At 40.0% G+C, this 18,104-nt stretch overlaps 1 protein-coding gene across 1 annotated transcript; it reads left to right on the forward strand.

The window, feature by feature from the left end:
- Positions 1–1,208: 1,208 nt before the first annotated feature.
- On the forward strand, positions 1,209–9,303 carry LOC128491188 (C-terminal-binding protein 2). Its single transcript, XM_053463413.1, has 10 exons — positions 1,209–1,287; positions 2,109–2,175; positions 2,782–2,936; positions 3,280–3,424; positions 5,385–5,591; positions 5,681–5,895; positions 6,510–6,640; positions 6,742–6,869; positions 6,957–7,077; positions 7,975–9,303. Exons 2-10 carry the CDS (start codon positions 2,127–2,129, stop codon positions 8,135–8,137), a joined length of 1,314 nt encoding a protein of 437 aa, XP_053319388.1. The 5' UTR covers positions 1,209–1,287; positions 2,109–2,126; the 3' UTR covers positions 8,138–9,303.
- Positions 9,304–18,104: the final 8,801 nt, after the last annotated feature.

Genomic DNA, 18,104 nt, shown 5'->3' on the forward strand with positions numbered 1-18,104 from the left:
TAAGTGCTATATGTGTTAGAGTACATGCACTCCTTTTACACAGCGTGCCAAGTTAGCCCTGGGCCACACCAAAATATTTCACACAAACAGGAGTTTGGATCACACTATATGTGTAGGGATAGCACTTGGTTCATGGTTAACCCCTTAACAACAACTGACGTACATGCATGGCGTTCATTATCAAAGCTTTCAGCAACACCAAAAAAAAGGCCGCCGTTTGATGACACTCCAGAGCGATCACAGGAGCCGTGATGAAAGGCATTGTGCCTCTCACAAGACGGCAGCACCCTTTGATTGGCCGAAAACAGAGTAAAAAAAATATTAAATATTTTAAAAAAAGTAAAAAACATGTGGTGTCACCATGACATAAGGGAACCACCCAGTTCCAAGAAAATGTAAAAAATAAAAAATGAAGTGCCCAATGTGCCCCACCCCTACTTTTAATATAATGCATTATTGTATTACCAAAATAATGTTATATAAAGAAGGCCCTTTTCCTGAAAAAACCTTTAAAAAAAAAAACATAAGGCGTTGGTACATTAAATTAGAAAATTACAGCTAAACGCCACAGAACTGTTAATACAGCCACTGTCACTAAGGGGCTAAAATACACTGCTGCAGAAGGAGAAGAGGACCCTGGGCTTGTGAGCTTATAGTCTATTATGTTACATGTGATAATATTGTTTAACAGGTTCTTATCCTATAGAGTGGTCAACAACATAAGAAATGTATGTTTTGGAAAACATGGCTGACTCTAATCAGTGCTTTATATATATATATATAATATATATATGTTTTATTATTTTATTTTTGTACTGATGCACATGTTCCTTATTTCATTTTGTAAACTATGGTTTACACACATATTAATGAATATGCATTACAGCTATCGCCCGTATGCCTTCGGGTAAAAGGGCTGTGCTGACACGGGAAGTCTTACTTGTTGTGGGCGTATCTTGCTCTTCTGCTTCCGGTGATATTAAACGCGAGCGCTATCCTGTTGCCTGATATCACGGTGGTCTGGGAGACGCCGTGGACAAAAGGTTATTAGCTGATTGGCCGCTAGGTGGCACCATGAGAAAGAAACGCGCGATGCTTTCACGCTTTAATCCTGTAGCGCGCTCCTCACGTTCGGCGGACCGACTGCAGGGGGCGTTCTAGTGAGAGGGAAAAAAGCCGAGGATTCTTTCCCGCCGCTTACAGTCTCGCTGACGCTCTCGGCCATCACTTCCTGTTTCCTGTACGAGCTTCGGCTGAGAGCGCGACGGGACCGGAGGGGAGGAGAAGGTGAGAGTACGTGAAAAGCAAAATAGAAGAGAGTACGGCGAATGTAGAGCTAATCAATTGGGGGAATCGAGAGCACATAACGCGGCTACAGTATGGAAAGAGGAAGGAGAGTTCCTGTTCGCCAATCCATGCATTATACTCGTAATTAGCCTCTCCGGATCTATTAAGCGTGGGGCAGATATTTCTGTCCTGTTCACATGGAGTTCTCGTTCTATAGGACAGATTGTGTGTGTTCTGTGGTTATAAACTCATGTGCTATTATGTGTAACGTGTGTATGTTTATTGTATGTATGTGTTTGCTTTTGTCCTATGCTATGCTATGCTGTGCTACTATACAAAGCCAGAGAAGTCGTTACCATGATTTATACGTACTGACGATTGAATGCCTTTAAGGCTTGAGATCCTGTAGGCTCCCACAAGGACCCTTTGTGTGTAAATTTTAGGCAGACATGGAACAATTCCAGATCCCCCGAATAACTAGAACCTTTCCCGGGATTCATACGTATCCAAGGTTTCCAAAATAGTTTTTTGATGGATGTTCCATTTGTTGAGTGAACTTAGTTGTTAGTACATACAAGTTAAAGGTGTGCTGTAGTGTCCCATGTTGTGATGCGGTGATAGAGAATAGCCCTCATGTGCCTGGAATGCATGTTTTATTTGGGTAGCAATAAAACGGGGATCCAGAACATATATTCAATGAACAAACCCAGGATTTACACGCATTATGTATGTTTATAGTTTATTAGCATTGTTTCTGTCTGTCTTTCTTAGTCCAAAAACGGATATGTTGCGAAATGTAATGAGTGTTTATTCCCCGGTAGGCTACAGAGTTCAGAAGCATGGATAAACACAAAGTGAAGCGGCAGCGTTTGGACAGGATCTGTGAAGGTGAGCTGGATTCCTAAGATTATAGTAATAAAGCCCCGGCATGTTCTTTGGGTAGATCCATTACAGTAGATGGCGACATGACAAGTTTAGTAATACTAGAACCAAATGCAAGGGGCACTGCGCTAAATATGCCTGTCCCATTATATATTAGCTTGCTTTTGTGTTATCATATGAGATAGCTGTATATATCTGTCTTCCATCGTGTTCCAACACTCCTTTTCCCCCATGATCCGCTCATAGTTCCGAGCTATGTTTCCCCTTTCTTTCCTTTCCTGTTTTTACTTTTGACTTGAGTGTTTTTTAAAGTTCTCCTGATTCCTTTGCCTCTTGTCTTTGATGCTGAAACTTGCTATAGGTAAACTCTATGGGAAGTGCTTTATTGTTGAACATGGCGTTGCTTCATAGGTAAAACGTAAGCGTAAAAACCAAAAGTCCTCGTGTGTTTCATGCATACGCACAAAAATACTGCGTCATGGCTTTGAGACGCAACCTAACAATATTTCATCTTATAAAAGATCTGCTCGTGCTGGTTATAACAAAACACTTTGACTTACAGCTGTCAAGTTAACTTTTTTCCCTCTATTATTATTGTTGTGGTTTCTGTAGGAATCAGACCCCCTATCTTGAATGGCCCAATGCCTGTTCGTCCTTTGGTAGCTCTCTTAGACGGCAGGGATTGCACAGTTGAGATGCCCATCTTGAAAGATGTTGCTACGGTAGCATTCTGTGATGCTCAATCCACCCAGGAAATTCATGAGAAGGTGAGGACCGTTTTCTGAATTACATCCGTTCCTGTTTGTTATAGACTAAAGGGATTTTCTACAAAATGCCGTCAAAAGGGTAGTTGGCTGACGTTCAGAATGCTTGCTGTGACCGAACAGACTTGTGTACATGTGTAATTTGTGTTTGCGTGTATGTGTCTATATATAATATATATCCGAGATCATGTAGCCTTTAAGGGCTATAAAGATTAATGATAGCGCTCAATCATGAAAACTTTCATCTTTATGTAGCTTCAGAATGTTCGTACTAATCGTGCTTTCAAAACTTAAGAGCGGAGTAATAAAAAGCCTTTGCATCTCACTGTGTCCTCTCTCGCTATAGGTGTTAAGTGAAGCAGTGGGAGCCCTAATGTATCACACTATCTCCCTGTCCCGGGAAGACCTGGAAAAGTTCAAAGCTCTTCGTATTATTATAAGGATTGGCAGTGGATACGATAATATTGACATTAAGTCTGCAGCTGAACTAGGTAAGATTTTTTTATTATTAGAGCTATTTTTACATTCTGTGTGTTGGGAGGAAGTGGCACGTTCTGTCATGACCAACATTTTCCTTTGGTTATTATTAATCCAGAGAGATTTTTTTTTTACTTAAATATTCTTCAAGAGCCATAGGAACACTACTTTATCTCTAAATTGCAAGTGCAAATTGTTTGCAAAACATAACTCCCTTGTTGTTGGGCTTCTGTTTAATGTTTCTGTGAAAATCCCGCTTTCATTCACAGGGGTTACCAAGTCTCATCTACTGGTTTAAATGTTGGGTTGCCTTCTAAGTTATATTTGTCAACACCAGAATACGACTAAATGCACTGGGAACTTAACCACACATTCACATGGCTTTGTTTTTCCAGTTGGTAAGAAGCCGCCATGGGGTTTTCTCTCAGGCATGATACGGGTGGCCCAGTGCCAAATTCCTCTTTGGCTTATCTAGGTAGTCAGCGGATTGCTGAGTTTCTACATTTCTACTTAACAGGCTCTGCCGTTCTCAACGTAAACTGTTGAAAAGTAATTGGGTAAATTTGTTGCATGATTTTGGCGCTGTAAATTATTCAGTCTTCAGCAAAAGCCAGATTTTAGATAAAAGAAAACCCGAGACCGTTCTTCATGTAATGGATAAGTAATCACACCCTTAAAGTTAAGATCTGTGCCAACTTTTAGCAGCAATCAAACACTTCCCGTTGTTAATCAGATTTTCACAGCACTATGTTGGAATTTTGGACAATTTCTCTCTGCTTAATACTGAAATCTATGTGTTTTCAAGCATTGTTTTTCACGTACCGCCACTGTATATGAACAGGTTTGCACTTAGATTAGGCTGTTCCAAAATGCACAGTTTCTTGTTTCCTACCTATTCTGGCACAGCCTTGCTTTTTTGCTTCGGGTCGTTATGTATGACCCTGTTCTGTAAAAGTCTGATATAAAGATGCATTTGTGGTTCCCCAAACCATGACCTGCCACCACCACCATGCTTGACCATTGGTGCAAGGTTCTTAATGTGGATTGCATATTAGCATTTCCCCTGGCATAACATAGCACATGGGACAAAGGTCAACTTTTCTTTCCATAGGACGTTGTTCCCATTCATGCTTCTTTTGGTTCCAATTGAAGCCCGTTTGTTTACCAAGGTCTTCAAACACAATACCTTGCGTTCACAGGGGCACAATACCCATACTACTCTAATACTACCTCTGTGTAGTACTACAAGCCACAAAATATTCAAACAAATCAATTTGAAAAATAGGCAACAATGCAGAACACGAGACAAGGAGCAAATGTATCTTCATACAATTATCTCCCACCGTACCAGCTTCCATAAAACATTGCTCTCTTACAGTGCTTCTCCTTTAAAACCTTGCTGATTTCAGACACTGTTTCTCTTATTAGACCTTTAATGTATTTACTAGACCAATGTGCAGGTTATATCATCAACACTGGTGTTCTTCATAACATTAGTTTTTATGTTGCGTGTATGTAATTAGGGAACTGACTTCATCAAAATGCATCATTTTTCCCAAGGTTTAATCCATAACTTTTAAAATGTGAATTGGAGAAAGTGAGCAGGATTGGCTAACCTCTTGTCCAGTTTGCGGTGTGTCGGTTTACTCTTCCCTTTATCTAATTATAGAGAATGTCCTTGTAGTGTACCGCTTACCAGGGACTTTAGCCATATATATATATATATGCCTAGACAGAAGGTAGATTTTCTTTGACTCCTGCTTAAGTTTTTACATGGAGGTTTAGTAAATATTGTCCCTTCACATCCATTGTGAAATTTACGGACTTTTTTAAGCTTGCGCAGTTCTGCCTTGTATATATCACTGTCTGTCCTGTAATAATGTAACTGAAGATACATCGACACCAAAATGTGGCAGACTGATGTACTTTCTGTACTTTATGCCTCTGAAGAATACATGTAACTTTATTTGCCAGGGATTGCTGTGTGCAACGTTCCCTCATCTTCAGTGGAGGAAACGGCCGATTCAACGCTCTGCCACATCTTGAACCTGTACCGGCGTGTTACATGGCTGCATCAAGCTATGCGAGAGGGGAACAGAGCATCCAGCGTGGAGCAAATCCGAGAAGTTGCAGGGGGCGCTGCCAGGATCAGAGGGGAGACACTGGGCATCATCGGACTTGGTAAAGCGGCTTCTGATTATGTTGCCATTCTAGCGTATCCCCTTTAACAACTGCAATGAAAGGTCTGTCTTTGCCTCCCTTGTTTTCAGGTCGGGTAGGCCAGGCAGTTGCTCTGCGTGCGAAGACTTTTGGCTTCACGGTCATCTTTTATGACCCTTACTTACCGGATGGGGTTGAACGCTCACTGGGTTTGCAGAGGATTGGAACTCTTCAGGAGCTTCTGATGCACAGCGATTGTATCACGTTGCACTGCAGTCTAAACGAGCACAACCATCATCTCATCAATGACTTCACTATAAAACAGGTGAGCATCACCCACACGTTAGTTGCTACAAGCCATAACAGTAAAAGGATGTCTTGGTAATAATTTTAGACCATTTAATGCTGCATAATGAAAGCATTCACAAATGCAATTCCTTGTTTGGTGTTTTCCTTGTTTAGAATTTTTTTTTAAAGGCTTAGAGACAGTCACAAGTATTAGACTTATATATTCAATAACATAATATTGTCTGCTGTTTACCTCCTTTATTAAATGGATCAAAATTGGTGGTAATTATAAGAACTAAAATATAGTTTTCATTAGCCACAGGATAGTGTTTTTCTTGAGCACTGCTTGTCTGGCTACTAGAAAACAAAATAGTCCCACTCTTAATAAATTAAGCATTATGGGGTCTCTACACTAACGGCCAGGTTGGCCCAAAAATAGTCCCTCAAACACAATGGGACAATGTTTATGTGTTTTGACCAAATGTTGCCTAAGTCAGGTCTGTGCAACTTTTGCCTTTTGGTGTGTTTAGGTTATTTGGTGTGATGAAGCCCTGCTAACTTTTGATGGGCCATAGCCTTTCCAGCTCTGGTTAAATGTTTTTGGTTTTCAGCTTGTTCAGTCAATTTTCTGATTATATGCTTCAATTCCAGATGCGTCAGGGATGCTTCTTGGTAAACACTGCTCGCGGAGGCCTTGTGGATGAGAAGGCACTGGCTCAGGCTTTAAAAGATGGCAGAATTCGCGGTGCTGCTTTAGATGTTCATGAATCCGAACCTTTTAGGTATTCAGTCTCCCCGTATATCAATTAGCCCACAATATGGGATTTTGCTTAACATACCATGTTTGTATTTTGTTGATATGTTTGTTTCTCGTCCCTATCAGTTTTTCTCAGGGACCTTTAAAAGATGCTCCCAACCTGATCTGCACCCCACACACTGCTTGGTACAGTGAACATGCTTCAATTGAGGCAAGAGAAGAGGCAGCTAAAGAAATTCGTAGAGCCATTGCAGGTAAAATAATGAGTACTAATGGTGTGTGTATGGAATCAAAAATTTAGGACAGTCCCACATCACAGAATTATTTTTCTGTCTCCACAGGCCCAATCCCTGATGCGTTGCGGAACTGTGTAAATAAGGAATATTTGTTAGCAGCTGCACAGTGGTCAGGAATTGAGCCAGCTGCTGTCCATCCAGAACTCAATGGGGCACCAGGATATAGGTAGTTAAATATTTTATCTTTCTTTTTTCCCCCTGACAAACCAAAGAAACGGGCATTAATCCAAGAGTTTTGACACTAAAAAAATCCAAACATGAAGGCAAATACCGGAAGGCACTATAGGTTTATTAGCTTAAACTGTTCAAAACAGGCAAATAGTATACATTTCTAAAACGCAGACAACTCCGGCTATTTTACAAATGTCATTGTATTGCTTTCCATGCCACCTGTTTCCCCAGCTATTTTTTGATCAGTGGGTGGTTGAATAACAGCAATAATGTTCAGGGGGAGCATTGCAGGTTGCAAGTCCCTATGCACTTTAAAACATTAACCATTTAAAGATGTGCTGTGCCAAGCCATCATGATGACATTGATCCCTACTTAGTGAGATAAAGGGGTTAAAGTTTGTTATCCACAAATGTGAATGTTTAGAGTTAAAAAAATAATATATAATTGGTCTGCCCACCAAAATGTGATGGTACACAGGAACTGAACTTTCTATATGAATTCTGTAATGGCCCTTACAACTTTTCACTAAATCCTTGCCCCATATTGCCCAGGTACCAGGCTCGCACATGATCCAAATACCAAATGTTTTTTCTTTGGTCCAGTGAGGCATGTGTAACTGATTCTTTAGCGAACAACTACAATGGACAGCATTGGTTAGTTTTTTCCAGTTGTAGCATCTGAAGTTATATAAAACTATAGTGTACTAAATTCTGCCTTTCACTGCTTTCACCGTGATGTCCTCAGAGGTGACATCTTCAAAGTGTGTGTCAGCTTCCTGTGGTATAAGCTACGCCGTCCCAATGGTGTTATTTGCACCCTGCAACACAATGCCAATAATAGGTGTCATTTAATCTTAACCGTTGCATGTACTTGATATCCACTGTGTTTCAGGTTTCCCCCTGGAGTTGTTGGAGTAGCTGCCCCAGGACATCCATCTGCAGTGGAAGGGCTGGTGGCCTCGTCGCATCCCTTAATCCCCACCGTGTCTCACACGCCATCCCCTGGACAGACCAGTAAACCAGACCCAGACAGAGAGATTCCTACTGACCAGTAGCAACATGGTGTCCTATTTTGCCTTCCTATATATATATATATATATATTTTTTGTTTCGTTTTGATTTCCTTTTTATTTTAACCACCACAATATTTGTTATTTATCTCCCCCCTCTTCACGTTGGTTGTGGGGGGGGGGAGAGAAGCAGGAATCTCCAGGTCTTTCAGCAGCTAAACCCACGTGAAGAATGATACGAGGCTGCAAACCCTGAGGTGTATCATCTCTCCTCACAACAGAAAGGATGATCATATTATTGTCTGGAAACATTTAAATATTGCCTTTCAGCAGATATATTTTTTAATCAATTTTTAGTTTTACGTGTAATACAATACGGGTGGGTTATCCTTCTGTGTGCTGGGCAGGCTCATCTCTCCTGTTTTCGCTAGCGCGTCACGTGCCCAGTTGTCTCAGGGAGCGGAGGCATCACCAAACCTTAGCAGTAGCGTCTGATGGATTGTGTACTTTAACCCCTGGCCTTCCTGGTAGAGGAGCGAAACAAAAACAATAGATTATTTTGAAGTCCACTATATAAAAAGTTATAGGTGGTCTAGAAAGCGAATAAAGCGAGTGAGTCGAAATTGTCTTTGGGATCGTTTTATTGGTTAAAAAGAGAACCAAACTAAATCCTTGTTTTCTGAATAGAGTTTGGACATGAGATCAAGCAGTCCAAAGCAGATTTCCTTCCTCGGGTTTTGCTACAATAAGAATCTGTGTTCTGTTTTAGGGAGTACGCTTTTGTACCCTGGATGTACTTAAGGCTGTTGTCCAAGGCAATAAATGCTTAGTTGGGCATTGATAGCCTATTGATTTATCAGAGTTCATGGCTGTGTATATTTTTCCTCACGCTAATCCCTCCAGGCATTTCTTTTTCTAAATGTGTTATGTTTACACTGCCGTTTTTAACTTTTTATGGAATGGGATTCCATGATGTCTCCCAAACTAATTTCATGGGCATAATACAGGAGTATCAATGCTGTATTAAAGTAGTGTTAAAGGCTCACCAATCAGCTGGATTTATTATTATATGGGCCTCATTCACCAAGCTCTACCTTTTTTAGTGTATTAATATGCATGTAGGTTGATCAAAGGTCGTGCATTTTCCTTTTATCCTATAATTCAACAGAGAATTAGAGCTTGACACGGCACAGTCTTGGTAAAAAAAGAAATACTCTAAAATGAAAAAATATTAGATGAGCAACATACCTTTCAATAAAACAGTCAATCTAATAAGATTCTAAAGTAAACCTCAGTCTTATTTTGGTAGTTTTAGTAATGTGGTTTCCCTAACACTCCGGGCTAAATGCTTTGGGGTGGGTAGCAACTCATTAATAATAATAATAAAAAAATGGAAGCGCTCTTGTATTATGCCAGCATTCCTAGCACCCCTTTGCAAAATTTACAATTGGGGATCACGTAAAAGGCTATATATATATATATATATATATATATATATATATATATATATATATATATATCAACCGAAAGGTTTACAACGCCCCGTGATCTAGGCTATCGCCCTCTATCCACTTCTGATGTTTTCCGAACCATTGCAAATAGTATATTAATCGAAGAAGCTTTGGATTTTAAATAAATGAATTGATAGGGAAAGGCCGCCAGTCAGACAAGATAAATCATGGAATATGTAATAAAATGAAAGGCGTTAACTAGTTTGTGCCTTCATCTAGGCTGTCATCATACTGAATTAAAAAAACGGTGCCCATCTATTTATCTCAGCATTGGTTTGAAATGGAAAACTTAAATCTGTGACATGTAATATTTGCCTGCGGTATCTGGCTTACTGCTAAAATAATATAACGTGTGTTTATCTTGACAACTTTTGCTCCGTGACAAGTGCAGACTTAGTTGACATTGTACTACTTGAAAGCAGCCCATCTGTGTGACCAACATGACCAGCAACCAAGTGTACCTTGATGTACATGTTAACATACTTGGCCAGCTGTCATGGGTGGTTGAGTACAGCCGCTAAATAGCTACGGCGAACCCTGCATTGGAACGTATTCTGGATAACTGATATTTAGTCAGGAATATTTATGTGGTGCGTATCATTAACAAAAATATGTTTATAAAGGGGGGGCACAAAAACATATATGCATTGCGCAAGAGAGTTGCAAGCAACTTAATGGGTAAAATGGGTATTAGGGTTGTTTCATCAGCCCCTCCTGTGTCATTAATCATCATTTTATGTATGTGCTATACAATGCATATGTGTGTTTATGCTGTATCTACCTTGGTAGCCCCATTAGAGAGCGCTCCTTGCCACCCCTGGCTTATATTATGTTACTCTTTTGATGTGCACTTCCCAAAAAAAAATCTGTAGTTCAAATACAGCATATGAATATGACTGGCAATTCCAACTAAAGCTATGATTTCTAGATGAATTTGTGAAACAAACTGTATACATTAACTTTTTTGGTATAAAGGGCAACGTTGTGTGTACCTACTGTTTTTCCTGACATTTCTTGCTGCTACAAGTTAGAAAATGTGCTGCTCGTTCTTATACCGTGAAGAGCTGGAGTCTTTCTAGTCCCAACGGGCTGGCCAAGTTCTTGACAAAAGATAAGAGGTCTCTTCGCTGACCCAGCCAGTTCATTTCTGTGTTGGAAAGCAGGACCTCTGGCTCTACTGGATGCAAGAAAAGGCAGCACTGGATAGGTTTTCTAAAGTACTGTAGCGAGAACTATCCTAAATGGTATGTGCACATAACGTGGGCAGTTATAGAAGTAAATATTGTTACCTTTTTAAGGGAAGTAGCGTCTTCAATTATGGCCACTCTTGCATATCTTCATTCCAGCAATCCACGTTGCTGCCTGGAACAATGCAACTTATTACTGATTGGTTACTGATGCCCATTTATGTTTGTTCGGTCGGTGTGATGCAAAAAGATGCATATAAAATACTAAAAACAGGAATTCATATTTTTGTTAAAGAAAATGGACTTCATTTTTGTGGCTGACCCTGGACTGTGAAAGCAATGTTATGCAGTGATTCATTCTGTTCCTAGTGCTTCATTGTTTATTTCTTGTTTAGCATCCATTCTTTTTTTTATTCTTTCCAATTTTGTAATCTTAGAATCCGCTTAAAGAGTATTAATTTATATAATTCAAATGTATCCTTTTTAGCACCTAGTGATTTTTCTACAATTAAATGATTGCAAAATGACTGTGATTCCGGGTGCTGTCATTTAAGAGATTTTTCTTGACTGTGGATGATTATAAAGAAATATTTTTGTCTTGGATTCCACTTGACGGTTATTCCTTGTCCAGTTTTCTGTGGTATATTTAGAACTCTGATTTAGCTTCTACTATGAGTCCTCCATTTTTATGTGTTCTGCGTAACCAGTGTACAGATCGTATATGGCTTGCATTTTTTAACTCTTTAGGTGCTGTATGTTTATTTTGCATATTTCCAGGACTCCTTTGCCTTAAAGTTAGGGCTAGCCAGCTTTTCCATTTTGTTATTGCAGAGCAGCAGCTCCCATAATCCTCAGGCAGCCCCAGTTATTTGTATAGTATGAAACCCATGTTCACTTTAATTTGCTTTTTTTTTTTTTTTACTGATAAACCGCACTGATCTCTTTCCTAAGAGGTTGGATTATCCTAAGGGGTAAAACATGACATAAAACATTACCCCCCCATGTCCCTTACAACCTCCCCAAATATATATGTCAGATTGGGAGGGAGAGCGAACATGTACCGGGAGCCACTCGGTATCAATGTGCACTGAAGCAAGCCGCTCGTTTAAATGCATGACGTTCCGTTCTGTCGTGATGGAATGAATGTACGGCAAAAATCATGATGGCGGAGAATGTCTCTATGGATGTTGAGGGGTTAAACAATGAGAAACTAAACTAGGCGGCTCTGTTTGATTGCGAGTGGTCTTTCTTTGGCCAGTGACGCATGACCCAGCACCCCTCCTTGGAAACTGTAGTCCATGTAACTATAGTGCAAGCAGTTGGGCAAGTGGTTTACTTTTTTATGTAGCGTATGACACATAAAACTGTTTGCCAAATTGGCAGATTTGGGGTGTGTTTTTCCTTCATTTTTTATTTACTAATTTTTTTTTATTAAGGAAGAGTGTAATTATGGGCCAATCATTTGGGTTTTTAATTTTTTTTTGAAATGTGTCCAAAATAAAATGTTCAAGATTGCGGATATTTTCTCATTTCTGGAGGTTTATCGGGCAGTTTCTAAGCTATTCTAGCGCCGCGGAGGGTTCGGGGTCCTATGAAAGCCAACAGGTTAGCGTAGCTTGGCATGTAGTGACCTCTTACTGGGATGTCTTGGGAGGCAAAACACCAAAAGTCTTAATGGTTTTTGAATAAACAGCAACCCAGCACACAGAACAAAATCTCCACATCTGGTGAAATGACATTTTATCTGCTCTCCTTTAAAAGGAGCCTTATTTTATACTGTTTAAAATTGAATAAAAAAAAATGCTTCATAAATAAGCTTCAACGCGAGACTTCTCCGCACCTCGAGATGATGCACGCATAGCGGGTTTTCTTTGTTTTTGTTTTGTTTTGTTGGTTTATTATTTCAGAAACCATTTCAGCAGGTGACTGGCATTTGGGAATTCTGTTGATTGCAAATTAATTTCAGCAGTGGTGGGGGAGACTCGTGATTTATTAATATGGTCTGTAACAAATGTCTGGGGAAGTCAGAAGGCTCCCAGTTCATGCGGGATTCCGTTGCCTGTAGAATCTCTGCGTTATTTCCATTCTGCACCTCTTCCGCGTTGCACTGGATATCTGGGGTGTTTTCAATATTCCTAAAGCAGGCGTCTCCCAGTGGCTGGGGTCGTATCTGGTGTATTTTTTTTTTTACCGTCATCGGCCGTGTCCCCAATGTGCATGGAGAGGGTAGTAGAGAGTATATTTCCCTGTACAGTGACCCCACATCTGCAACGGGTGATCTTGTATTAACCCTGCATGGACTGAGCTGACCCTGTGTCTTAAAGGTGCAGTGTTGTGTGGTCGATCTTGTGTTGGTTTGTTACAGGTTATATGCACAGCTGACCAGCTTTTTATAAATTACTCGGGAGTGTCAGAAATATATTTTTGTAGACAATGAACAATATGCCTTTTTCAGCTGGATAGCTAAAACTGTGAAACATTGAAAAGCTGTCTGTTAACAAGTGTTCTGTTTTTAGTTTTTTTTTTTTTTTTTTCCTTTTTGTCTAACTGCAAAAACTTTAATTTTTTTTCACTTGTAGTACTTAGAAAATGATTTTGTTAGAGGATAGTTTTGTCTCCTAATCATTTCTCTAATATTTTAATAAAGTCCTACAACCAATGTTCTGCATTTTGTCTGTCCTCATTAAAGGGATGGTTTCTCCCCTGTCGGCGAAAGCGTTTGCATCCTCGGTACCCATCTTTAGGTAAATGAGCAGGTTCTCTGTGCTTGTTAACCTTTTAACAGCTGTTAACTAGTCTTGTGGTAGGTGTCACCTGGCAGCATGGTCATCGGCTGTTAACCAGCCATGCTAATTGAACACTAGCCTGCTAGACACACTAATCTTCAATTAGGTTGAAAAAGATGGAGCCAAGTAATATTTCATCCACTTCACAAAGTAAATATAACGAGTTAAATGCAGGCAGATAACTTCTTATAATATTTTAAGAAGCCTCTTTGTTGGGCTGGTAATACTTAAAACGTAGGGTAGAGATCTAGCACAGAGTCGCAGAGTGTCTGTCAAGCTGTGCCAGGGTTAACAATTTGTCCTCACTGTTTTGAGCACTACACAATAGTATGTAACACTGTAAGCGCTTTTTAACCCCTTAAGGACAATGGGCGGTTGCTAAACCCATTGAAAAAAATGCATTTTGAGCCCGTACATGTACGGGCTTTGTCATTAAGGGGTTAAAGAATTTGAGTTAAGGAAATAACACTTCTCTGATAACTGGCTTCCAAAGGATTTTTATATGCCGCTATATCGCTGGGCCGTTTGGACCAAACGCTACATGCCCTCCACTGTAAACCTGAAAGGGGCTAGGAGTGTGATGTTATAAAACTTGGTCACCGCAAAAAAAAAAAAAAATAAAGCTTGAAGAGCACTGACCTAAAGGATGCTGATCTTTTCATATCGAGCTCATAGGGCCTGTCGGCTATATTGACCGGCACAAAAAAACCCTCAGGCAGTCTTAAAGGTAGTGGAATTAAGCATTGCATTCGTCTCAACCCCTCCGCCCCACTTACCGGTACTTCAGAGTCCCCGGTGTGCAGCTGGGGCAGCGTGTAGATGTCTACACGATTCGCGTAGACAACTTCCGCTGCAGCCGGAAGGAGGTGTGGCTAGCAGCGGGGTTGTCTGCGTGCATCGCGCAGACCTTCCCCGGCTGTCAGAGTTCGCTGCGGCGCTGGGGCCGGGAACTCTGATCTCTGACAGCCGGGGAATGTCTGCGCGATGCACACAGACAACCCCCGCTGCTAGCCACGCCTCCTTCGGGCTGCAGCGGAAGTTGTCTACGCGAATCGCGTAGACATCTACACGCTGCCCCAGCTACATGACAGGAGACTCAAGTACCGGTAACTGGGGCGGGGGGAGTGTTAAATGGGGGACATAAGGCATTTCTGGAGGCAGGGTGCTCTGTGAAATGCCTTTTAACCCTCTAAGTGCCAGAGTGGCATATAGGGTTAAAAGGCATATCATGGGGCACAGTGGCATATAGGGGGTATAAGGCATTTCTGGGGCAGGTTGGAAAATAGAAGGAAATAAAACCAAAATATTTTTCTCAATCATAGCTTTTATTAAAAAAATAGTTTAAATGAATTAACATTTACTGGTAAAACTTTTTTCCTATAGGGTTGTCTTATATTCTGGCTTTTTCTTTTTTTCCTAAATTAATATTAAGATTTGGGGGGTCGTCTTATAATCGAGCAAATACGGTATTTAGTACAATACGAGTACATTTGATCTGGCCAATGCAGTTAGCATTGTCAGATTATGGTGGATGTGTGATACCTTGGATGTGAATGCCTGTGTAATTCTTGACACCAGAATTACTTGGCCATTAGGATTTGTAAAGCTTCGTTTTGATAAATAAGGCACTTTGTCCAGCTAAACCCTCTTACTAAACGATTCAAGGTTTAAATCATTCGTTAATGTCAATATTTAAAATAGTCTTGTAGGGTGTGTAAGAGAATATGATTGGTAGGTGTGGTGTAGCCAAGAATTTTCATTGGCTATTAAATAACAAAGGGCTCGATGTTCCAGGAAGCATGCGTCTAGAGTGGTGTAAAGAAAAGTCCTGGAGCCTTGCATTTCATAATCTCATATAATTATGATGTAAGATACCATAGAATAGTTACACCTTATGTAAAGTATGAGACAAGAACTATTTCCACTTCTTCGTAAAGTAAAAGTGAGGCAAAACCATGCCTTTGATTCTCCCAAAGTTCAACATATTAACTTTGGAAACACAACCAACAGCAATATTGTTTGACTCATAAAGAAACATAGCTATTTCAGCCTATATTGGTTCATTCTAAAGAAGGAATTTCCATGGGGTTGTAAGATAAACCCCAAATTGTCATGTGTAGCATATAATAATTTCTGTTAAATGTTGGTGTTTGGTATGCGTCATTATTTGTCTTTCTACTCCTTTCCAACCAAGTGTCCCAATTAAAGGTTTGTCAACAAATCTTAGAGGAACAGTCAACATCACAATATCTTTCACATAATTACATTTGTTAAAACTAACTAGCTTGTGGCAAATCTACCATTTCCAGTAGTCCTGTCTCTTCCCCACACCTTCAAAGGGTCCTCCCAACCAGATTCCCCCAGAGAGGTGGGGGTTTAAAAGAGAAAAAACAACGAATAATCTGGAAATCCTGTGAACATGATGTTAAACAGATATACATGAGAACTTTCACCATCAGAGATCTCGACATAGAGAAATGTGTGCTAAAAGTATTTCTTGTTTTGGAGTTAGTGTAAAGTAGCCAAACTAACGCATAATCTAATTTCCCGTCCTAACGTCCTCCATGCCACCAATACAACGGCCGCCTGAGTTAATCTAAAGCAATTAGCAAATTGCTAATTCTTTTCTTTTCTCCAGACCACAAGTACTGCCTTGCATTTGGGGGATGAATACACTCACAAAAGGGAACAGGGTAATACGTTATAAATTGCACATATTGCAGGGCAGCATGTTCAGGGCCGGTCTTGAGCCCCATTCATTCAGGGGTAGGTTAGCACAGCCAACTCGCAGAGCTGGGAATGCAGCAATGTTACGTGACCTCACAGTGAAAATATGACTGCTCAAAGACAATGTATGTAACATCAAGTGAATGTGTGTGTATCATGAGTTGTTTGCACATACTATTGCACCATGTGGTCAACATGTGGTGCGATATGTTGTGATAAGGGGTGAAATGACAATGGTGATTAAGGATAGGAATGAAGTATGATGTGGGTGGGTATGATGATGATACTTATACATGTATTAATACATACACACGCACCCACTCTTACCCATACATACACACACACAACCCCACTCTAACACCATACAGTTACATGTCCATACACACAACCTCACTTATCCATGCAGCTCACATACTTCCCCCTCCTTTTTTTAGGAGCGGTACAGGTTTATTTGCATTGTTTATTAGCTGCTGTAAAAGAAATCTCTGTATTTAAAAGAACTCTTTTTTTTAAAGTAATTTTTTGACAAAATGTTTACATTTGTATTTTTTCTCATTATTAGAACTGTAACAGTGCTCTCCCGGATGGCCCCTGCCCATAGCATGATGTCATGTGCCCCAGTGATAATATGAACTATTTATTTTCATATGTATCATTTATGACTAATGTGTTCTCCAATTCTAGTTTAGAAATGAACAAAAAATATTGTGCTGGGTGCCCAATAACGGCACCACGAAATATGGGGCTGGTAATTATTTAAAGGGCTGGTTTTTATTCCAAGTCCGCCCCTGAGCATCTTACATGAGTTAGTAAGGAACTTGTTAAATATCAGTGTGTCCTGGAAAAATGGCAGATCTGTACAAGATGTAGAAAAACATGTTTTATCACCTAGCCTGCTAACGGGAACCCAGTTTTCACAAAGTATATTGTCTCCAAGAACAATATCTAGAATGGAAAACTGTGACATTGGGGCCCTTATTCCAAGTGTATGAATCCTCTGTTGGAAATCTGTGAGGCATGGTGGTTTATGCACAGAAGAGTTGTAGTTTCACCTTTACTATACATTATGAAGGTCCGTTATTGGGTCTAGTTGCAGGTATGTAACTTTTTCATATAAATTTCCCAACAAGAAAGGGAAAATGTGCCCGGAAGGAATAATGGAAAGGAACGTCTATATAGAAAGATGACACTTCCTTGTGTGATTACGTAGTAACATAGTAAATAAGGCTGAAAAGACCTAATTACATCAAGTTCAACTTTTCTACCTATCCTCCCTGCTTTTGCTCTAAAAGTAGGCCAAAATACCTAATTAGAATATTTTTCAGGTTTTGCCACTTAGGGGTAAAAAACCTCTTTCTTGACTCCAAAAGGCAACCAGATTTCTCCTTACAAAATGCATTGTTTTCAATGGGTTTAGGGACCGCCCATTGTCCTTAAGGGGTTAATGTTTATTGAATAATTTATAGTGGTATGCTCTGCTTTTCTAAGAAAATATCCAGGCACTTTTTGAAGGCACCCATTATATTTGATAGCACCACTTCTCTTGGCAGTGAATTCCATACCTTTATTGCACTTACTGTAAATAATCCATCCTTTGTCAGCTATGAAATACTTATTCTTCCAGTCTGAGGATGACCTCTGGTTCTTTGTACGTTTTTGTTAATGAACACGTCACTGGAGACGTCTTTCTAATGGCCCTGAACATATTTATACAATGTTGTAGTATCTCTGTAAGATGCCATTCGTCTAGCGCATACATTATAGATGCAACTTTTTTTTAGTCTCTCTTCATAACTCCAGA

The sequence above is a fragment of the Spea bombifrons genome, chromosome 4 (genome assembly GCF_027358695.1).
Source record: "Spea bombifrons isolate aSpeBom1 chromosome 4, aSpeBom1.2.pri, whole genome shotgun sequence".
NCBI lineage: Eukaryota > Metazoa > Chordata > Amphibia > Anura > Pelobatidae > Spea > Spea bombifrons.

What these genes read in the sequence shown, in the direction of transcription:
- LOC128491188 (XM_053463413.1), top strand. Translation starts at nt 2,127, where the DNA reads ATGGATAAACACAAAGTGAAGCGGCAGCGTTTGGACAGGATCTGTGAA. An exon ending in ATGACTTCACTATAAAACAG is followed by an intron (nt 5,896 to 6,509) that starts GTGAGCATCACC and finishes CTTCAATTCCAG; the next exon opens with ATGCGTCAGGGATGCTTCTT. An exon ending in CATGAATCCGAACCTTTTAG is followed by an intron (nt 6,641 to 6,741) that starts GTATTCAGTCTC and finishes CGTCCCTATCAG; the next exon opens with TTTTTCTCAGGGACCTTTAA.